General features: G+C 33.1%; 1 protein-coding gene across 1 annotated transcript; it reads left to right on the forward strand.

Annotated features, from left to right (window-relative positions):
• Positions 1-3,025: 3,025 nt before the first annotated feature.
• Positions 3,026-7,134, forward strand: LOC132629117 (putative serine carboxypeptidase-like 23). The gene is made up of 8 exons (XM_060344852.1): positions 3,026-3,383; positions 4,647-4,751; positions 4,831-5,111; positions 5,296-5,541; positions 5,651-5,769; positions 5,878-5,973; positions 6,083-6,188; positions 6,926-7,134. Exons 1-8 carry the CDS (start codon positions 3,026-3,028, stop codon positions 7,067-7,069), a joined length of 1,455 nt encoding a protein of 484 aa, XP_060200835.1. The 3' UTR covers positions 7,070-7,134.
• The last annotated feature ends 1,909 nt before the right edge of the window (positions 7,135-9,043 follow it).

The raw sequence follows: 9,043 nt of genomic DNA on the forward strand, positions 1-9,043 counted from the left end.
GGAAATCAAAATTCATATTTTTTGCCTATTTAAAAAGAATGTTTATTTAAAAGCAATTTTAAATTTTCTATGTTTAATTAATGAGACGAGTTATAGCCATATACATGTCTATTTTGTTTTAAACTGCAGATTTTCCAGATTTGTGATTAGTCAAACGAGTAATATTTAAATTGGTACTTGAAGATGCTACGGCGTTAGAAAAGGCCTCTTTTTATAAAAGATCCGTGTATGTGGTTTATAATTTCTTTAGTTTTTTCTTTCTTTTTTGTTGGATTATTAATTTCTTCCCTTTGTTTTCTGTCTTTCTATTATTTTTCCAACTTCTAAATTCGTTTGTAGGTTGCTCTTTGTGTTTTGGAATTCTTCTTTATAAGCTATTGTAGGTTGCTCTTGTGTTTTGGAATTCTTCTTTATAAGCTAGAAAGAATTGGGTTCCTTTGGTTGTTGGTGGGGTGGGAGATGTGTGAGATTTGCTTAGTTCCAAATTGCTTTAATTCCAACCTCACTTGCCGTCCCCATCTCAGCCGTCGCCCGCCGGCTGCCGCTGCACTGTTGTTATGTTTATGTCGAGTTGAAAGTGTATAGAACTAATAATTAAGGTCCTATTTCATCATACGGACCCAATAAATTTAGTTAGTAGCTATGTTTTAAACTGAAAGAAATTCCATATACAGAATGTAAGTATGTAACTATCAATCTATCATGGTAAATTATTAGCAGGGAAAAGGGTCAAAAATACCCCTCTCTTTTTATAAATTGGATACTTTTATCTTCCGTTACAAGTTAGGACCAAATTTACCCCTCCTGTTACAAGTTGGGCCAAATATACTCCTATCGTTAGCAAAATTTCAAAAATACCCCTCATTTCTAACATATTCCCACATAAGCAAGCCTAATCATTGGAATTGGGTGACATGAACGCCACATGACATTTAACTTATTCTATGCGGTGCCTACGTGACAATTTTTTTAAAGACAATTTGGAAAATTATTTTTTTTAAAACAAATTTGGAAAAAATGGCTTTTATTAAAAATTTGAAACTTTTTTAATTTTATAAAACCCGTTTTTTAAAAATATATTCTCGAAAATTGGATTTTTTAATTAAAAAATCTGGAAATGTTTTTTTTTTTAAATTTGGAAAATTGTATAAGTATTTTTTTAAGTGTCCTAAAATATATTTTTCTTAAATCTTGATTAATTTAAAAAAAAAAATCTAAAAAGCTGATTAAAAAAAAGGGAAAATAACCCTCCATGACTATTTAGGAAAAATAATTACCCGAAATAGCCCATGTTTGTAAAATTACCCGAAATGGCCTAATTTGTACCCCTCACTTCAAAAGCCTATTGTATATTTGTGCCTTTACTACAATTGAAAAATATTGTATATTATTGTATACAATTAATTTTTCTTAGATATAAACACCACTTATATATTATTATACACTTTTATACAAGGTTGATATATTGTCTACTCCAGTTGTATAATTTTGTATATTGTGAAAAAGTGGATATGCAGGGTGTAATTTAAAAATATGGCTACGCAAATGTAATTTTGTATACTAAGTTGTACATTACTGAAATTTCCCCTAATAAAAATCCAGATTAAAAAAAATTTAGGACACTTTTTTTTAAAAAAAAACACTTAATTTTTTTTATTTTTTTTTATAGTTTTCTAGATTAAAAAAATCATTTTTCAAATTTCAATTTTCTAGAATATATTTTTTTAAAACGGGTTTTATAAAATAAAAAAAAACAAATTTTTAATAAAAGCCATTTTTTCTAGATTTGTTTTTTAAAAAATAATTTTTCAGATTGTTTTTAAAAAAATTGTCACGTAGGCACCACATAGAATAAGTTAAAAGCCATGTGGTATCCATGTCACCCAATTCCAATGACTAAGCTTGCTTAAGTGGGAATATGTTAGAAATAAGGGTATTTTTGAAACTTTACTAATGTGTATTTTTAAAACTTTACTAACGGTAGGGGTATATTTGGCCCCAACTTGTAACGGGAGGGACATATTTGGCCCCAACTTGTAACGGAGGGTAAAAGTAGCCAATTTATGAAAGTAGAGGGATATTTTTTACCCTTTTCCCTTATTAGTATCTCGTAATTTTAGGTTTGCAATATCGCACATTCACGATGTTCTATTACACAGACACATCAACTAAACAATAATTCTCTGGATTAACTATTTCACAAAAGTATGGTTAACAGATGTTCCAAATTGAGTAGTATAACACATCATCAAATTCAGTCTTGTGATGACAAGCTTCTCGTCCCCAACAAGAAACATACAAAATACCGAGACGTCTCCCACATTACATGAATGACCAAAAAGGAAATATGGCTAAATGAAAATGACAAAGTTGTTTCCTGTCTTTGACTAGAAAATATTCGTGTGTTAAGAAAATAGAATATGACAAAAAAAGCCGGTTGCTTTTTCACCGTACTCTTCCAAATTCAGGGTTGAGTTCACCATGAAATTATTTTCATCTTAATCATTCCAGGTAAATTTCTAAGAATACAAGCCAAGTCCTCCATATTCTTTCGAAATTAGGAATGAGTGGTGTTAGTCGATGTAATACTAAATAAACATTGAAAGTTCCTCTATGCCTAGGGAATATTCAACTCGAATTTAAGTCCTAAGCTGACAATATCACATAATTGTTACGGTCCAACTGTAGAAAAATCTTGTTTCGAAAAAGCAGAACCTTGAGCCGTCCATTGCATCAAATGCCTAGGGAATAATCAACTAACTTGTGAGAGTTCATCATGAACAAAACAGAAAATTAAAGCCAACTTGATTGGAAGGGAGTGTTAAACAAGGGCTTCCAAGTGTCATTAGCCCAGTATATATATGATTCGGCAACATTTTCTTTAGAGATTTCCAAAAAAACAAGAACAAAACAAAACAATGCCGAATTCATTAACTATTTTGGCCGGACACAATAGACCTAGGCATTTATTTAAATGGGACACATGAATAATCATACTTGTTATCACCTCTCAGACAACTTAAAAATGGTTAAAACAACATTTTTCTACTTCTTTTTCCTAACCTTGTTAGCTTTATCTAATTTAGTGCATTCATATAAACCTAAAAAATTAAAGCCAATTGGTCATTACTTCAGGCATGATTTGGAAAAAACTACTACTTATTATCCAGGCAGGACTTCACCAGTGCATGTTGGGCCTCAAAGTTCACCCAAAGAGAACGACAAAATTGAAAAATTGCCTGGTCAACCTGAAGGTGTAGATTTTAACCAGTATTCAGGATATGTTACAGTTGATCAAAGTGCTGGAAGAGCTCTGTTTTATTATTTCGTCGAATCGCCTCAAGACTCTGCTTCTAAGCCCCTTGTCTTATGGCTCAATGGAGGTTAGTTTCCTTTTTTAAAAAAATATATGTCATGATTTACCTCCGTTACACTTTAGGATCATTCATACCCTTGATGTTAGCAAATTATCTTGTACTTGTCCTTTGATTTTAATGGAACTACAACGTGAATAGGTGGATTCCACAATGTCAATATACTTTGCAAAAAAGGTCTAAATCCACTCCTCTACTTTTGACTATTGTTTAAAAACACCCTCTGTTATACTTCATATTGAAGCTTCATTAGAGTCGGGAGGAATACGAGAGATTTGCTAATGGCAAGGTTATTAATGGCCTCATAGTATAACAAAGAGTACCATTTAGAAATTTCATATAGTAAAAAGGAATTTCATTTAACCCTTACAGAAGTCAAGGATGAAAGTTCCATTGTGTCCTTCAAAGATCTATCTAGTGTTTGGCCATAGATTCCCCCCAAAAAAAAAAAATGAAAAATTTGATTTGGGTGAAGTTTTTCAAGTTTTGAAAATGTGTTAGGCCATAGTTTTTCACAATATATTTCACTTATTGTTTTGGAAAATATGAAACATTACTTATACCCATAAGTTCTAAAAACCATCAAGAATACCGAACCATAGAAAACATACATACTTGTTAATCCCAAATTATGCAGAACATGATATTTTAATAACAACTGCTAATAATACACTTTACTAGCTACTACAATTCATATTACAATACAAAGTTCCATTTTTATCTTCACAACGGATTTCTACAGTTGGCTGAGCAATTTTTTTCCCTAGGGCTTCTTCTTCTACTGTTTGGGCATAACTTATCTCGTTCACTTTACAGAAGAGACTGCTTTAATTGTGGAAACATGGTAGATACGATTTTAATGGAGGAACATGGTAGATAGAATTAGTTGGGTCATAAATAGATTGAGCTTTATTATAAAATACAAAAAATTGTGGTAGTTTTGAAAAGGCCAAAACATAGATATTGGCCAAAAAGCAGGTTTGAATTAGAATTTGAGATTTGAAGATTTGTTTTCAAAATCTGTCAAAATTTTATGGCCAAACAAAAATTTGAAAATAAATCTTCAAAATATGCTCCAAAAATCTATGGTCAAACGAGAGCTTAAAATCTCAAGCTCTTCTAGATACATTTTCTCGGGATTAGAATGGTATCAGAGCTCTATTATGAAGATAACATATAGAATAAAATAGTTCCTCTTCCCTTAAAACAACATACATGCTCCTGTGCTATATTTATGTGCCTGATGATCTAAAAACATTTGATTACAAGCAGGGCCAGGTTGTTCCTCACTCGGAGGAGGAGCATTTGGGGAACTTGGGCCATTTAGAGTTAACAAAGATGGTACTCTAGTGAGGAATCAATTTTCATGGATTTCTGGTGAGTTACTTAGATGTCAAATTTAAGTCTGATGACTCTCATAACACAAACTAATGAGTTTTGACATTTCATTCATCAGAGGCCAACATAATCTTTCTCGAATCGCCTGCTGGTGTTGGATTTTCATACACAAACACAAGTTCTGACTACTATTTTAGCGGAGACAGAACAACAGCTCGCGATTCTTATACCTTTCTAGTCAATTGGCTCGAACAATTTCCGGAATACAAAACTAGGGACTTTTACCTTACTGGAGAGAGCTACGCGGGCCATTACGTCCCTCAACTCGCTCAGCTTATACTTCTGCACAACAATTACCCAAGCAAGACTATTAGTACTATCAATTTGAAAGGAATCACTGTAAGTTTCTGATCTGATGAATACCTCTAATCTTACTTAACTACGAATTATCAAGAAACTATGTTAGCTAAGCGCTATTAGCTACGAAGTTCGTAGCTGATTCTAGCTTCAGTTTTTCTCTTTGTAGTGATTTTTACCTCCAATTAGAGACCAATATTATTGTTTAATGAAATTCCCATCTCAGATTGGCAATGCCTATGTTGATTTTGAAGCCAACATGAAAGGAACAACAGAGTATTACTGGTCTCATGCACTAATCTCAGATGAATTATACAACAAAATCATATCAACCTGTAATTTTTCTACTCCATCGTCTGCATCCAAGAAATGCAATGAGTATTTGGACCAAATCGAAAAAGAAATTGGAAATATCTTTCTCTACGACATCTACGCGCCATTATGCCCCAACGGATCACCCTCAAGTACCTCAGTAAGCAGTGCTATATCTAATTTAGTCCTTAATGTCTTGAAAAAAATTAGATAATGTTCAATTAACTAACTGCTGGCAGTACTTTTTTTTTTTTTTTTTTTTCGAATAGATATCAGACGTTGATCCGTGCCTACCGAGTTATATTCAGTCCTACTTTAACATTCCAGAAGTTCAAAAGGCTATGCACGCAAACATTACAAATCTTCCTTATCCATGGGAAAGCTGCAAGTATAAGTCTCTTGATTTAGTGGGGAAAAAAACTTATCTTTTGCTAATGTCTACATTTCTAAGCATAATTCTAACATTAATCATAAATTTCCTTTTTATTGAGAACAGTAGCACTCTTAATCTCAGCTGGAAAGATAGACCATTGACTGTCTTACCACTTTTGCATCAGTTGATGAAGAGTGGATTAAGGATTTGGCTGTATAGGTAAGTATTTAAGAAGGAAAATGTACACAATTTCAATTCCTCCCTAGTTTTATAAATTTATTATACATTTTCAAGAAAACATAATGAACAATGTAAATATACTTTGCAGTGGTGACATAGATGTTGTAGTGCCAGTGACAGACACAAGATATGCTATAAAGAAGTTAAAGTTACCAGTTAAGACAGCTTGGTATCCTTGGTACTTACAGGGAGAGGTAAACACTAAACACTCAATTATTAAAAAAGAAAAGAGTTTTCCTGTTTTCTTTTAATATTTTCTCTTTTTCATTTCTTGCATTAGTGGGGATTGGAGACAAAAGATAGGGGTCGGGCAGACAGTGAAAGCTCATTAGTAGAGTTCTCTGGAATGAGCAAAAAAATAGCTACGGATGAACTAACTCTGCTTCCTTCTATCTTACTAGCTTTTCTATTGTCATTTGGTCGCTAATAGTCTAATTAGTCATAGTTTACTTCTTCGAAGGGTTGGTTTGCCTTGTCATCCAACTTGAGATCGATCAGATAGGCTTTTACTTTGTTTTGATGGCTCATGCACGTCGTTTTCGTACGAAAGGAAGAAATTTCAAGCAAACACTTGCTTCACTTAGACAACAGATCGATATGAAACAAAATAGATACGGACTTCACACTGTAGCTTGCTTAGTCTTCCGTTGGAACTGGAATAGCAGATATGAAAATGCTTTATAAGTAAATTAAACGGGAGCAAGGGGGGTGGTTAGGGAGATGTTAAAGGATTAAATGCTAAATGGCGTAGATTGTGCAGGTTTAGGCCGTTGGTATACGTCGCCCCAAGTGGGAGGTCACCTGACCGTACTTCGTTGAATTTTATACTAGATATGTATATATAGATAATAAGCAAGTATAAATTAAAAAAAATGATATTTGTTCAAATATTGAAACTGCTTAGGAAAATTCTGCATACGCCTCTGTGTAGGTTGGTGGATACGTGGAGGAGTATGAAAACTTGACATTAGTGACAATAAGAGGAGCAGGTCACTTTGTTCCAACATATCAGCCAAATCGAGCTCTTGCTTTCTTTTCCTATTTTCTTAGTGGAAAGCTTCCCCCTAAGGAGTAGCGGCAGGTTACATCTATATAGCCTCAGTTCTCCATAATAAAGAACAATAATGTTTGCATATGATATTGTTGTGTTGCTCTTATCATTAAATAAACAAATTACAATGAAAGAATATATATATATATATATTTGCCTATCTGCACGCAACAAACAAATATTCTAAATAAAATTAGTTTAACTAGATAAATTTGTTGAATTACCAAAAAGAAAACCGTCGGAATGGGTCAATTGGATCCTTTATAGAAGAAATGATCGTACGTTCTTCAAATATCTTATGAGTACAGACAAACAAAATAAAAATCTTTAATTAAGAGAATATAAAACTAAAAATAAATTTATAAAAGATTAGAAGAACAATTGTCTTCCAAACTAACATCCCTGCAAGCTAATCACAACCGTCAAACCCCTCTATAACAACATTTCACTTAAAACTGTCAAATTTTCTTTGGAATCGACTTTTATAATATTTTATATTACATGTCTCTATAACAGTATTATGCCAAAAAATATATGGACAAATGACGTCGTTATAAAGAGGTTTGACGGTATGCAAGGGCAGCTCAATGATATTGGTGGCCTAAAGCGAAAATATATCAAAAGGGCCTTAAACTTATTTCGGAAAATTCATATAATTATAATGAGACACAAAAGAACCCCCAAATTTTTTATCTAACGGTAAGAGCACGCACATCACAATTTTGGACTTTACCGCAGGCAAAAGCATGGTAATTAAGTGTAGCAAGGTAGAAAAACAGGTCCATTATCCATCGAGTTTCTAACTTTGCGTCACTTGCTTTTAGTGGTTTCTCTGTTAAAAAATATGACAAATGTACTTGATTTCTGATGCATGGATCAAACATGACAAAATTAAGTAGCTAATTTAGAAAAATAGAAAGTAAAATCATTAAAAACGTGACAGAGAAATGAGTGTACATAGAGAAAGAAAAATTAGAATCAACAAGGAATATTAATATACAATTTAATTTAATGAATTTTTTTACCGTTATTTACTCAACTCATCTGTACTACTTCAATCAAACTAAAATAATTTTTTTAAAATTATTAATATTGATAATAATACATAAATTATGTGTTATATATAGTAATATAATACCTAGTATTTGTAGTAATTTTGGGGCCCTAAATATTTGGGGACCTAAGGCAAAGGCTTCATTTGCCTTAACCTTGGGCCGCCCTGACAGTATTTAGTTGGTCAAAGGGCAATCTTAAATTATTAATATTAATTATAATACATAAATTATGTGTTATATATAGTAATATAATACCTAGTATTTGTAGTAATTTTGGGGCCCTAAATATTTGGGGACCTAAGGCAAAGGCTTCATTTGCCTTAACCTTGGGCCGCCCTGACAGTATTTAGTTGGTCAAAGGGCGATCTGCAAGATTGCCCTTAGTCGGGGTGGTCTTTAATTCCCCATCCCCCCCCCCCCCCCCCTCCCTCAAATTGGTGGTCTTTAATTTATGCCCTTCGCTAGAACCCCTTGGTTTCAGGTTCGAACTCCCGCTCAGTCAAAAATTTTAAAAAAAATCGTAAGGTAGAGTTTGGATTCGCAAGACAGAAATTTGCCTGCAAAACTATGCCTTCAGGCAGAGTTTGAAGCTCTACCTTAAGGTAGAGTTGATTGCAAACTCTACCTTAAGGTAGAGGTTTGCATTAAGGCAAAAAGTTTTTTTTTTACTTAGTTGAAATTTTGCAAAACTGTCTTAAGGCCTAAATTGGGCCCGAATAGGCCTAACTTTGCTACAAAACTCTGCCTTGCGAAATTGCCTTTTTTTTACTAAGCCGGAATTTAAACCCCAAATCTGATGGTGTTAGGCGAAGGGCAAAAATTAAAGACCACCAATTTGAAGGGTAAAAATTAAAGACGAGTGCCTTTGAAGGACATTCCGCACAAAAAACATGGTTAAATGCATTACGCCGAACACAGTGAAAGGAAAAGAATCTAAAACCAA

The sequence above is a fragment of the Lycium barbarum genome, chromosome 2 (assembly GCF_019175385.1).
Source record: "Lycium barbarum isolate Lr01 chromosome 2, ASM1917538v2, whole genome shotgun sequence".
In the NCBI taxonomy this organism is placed as follows: Eukaryota; Viridiplantae; Streptophyta; class Magnoliopsida; order Solanales; family Solanaceae; genus Lycium; species Lycium barbarum.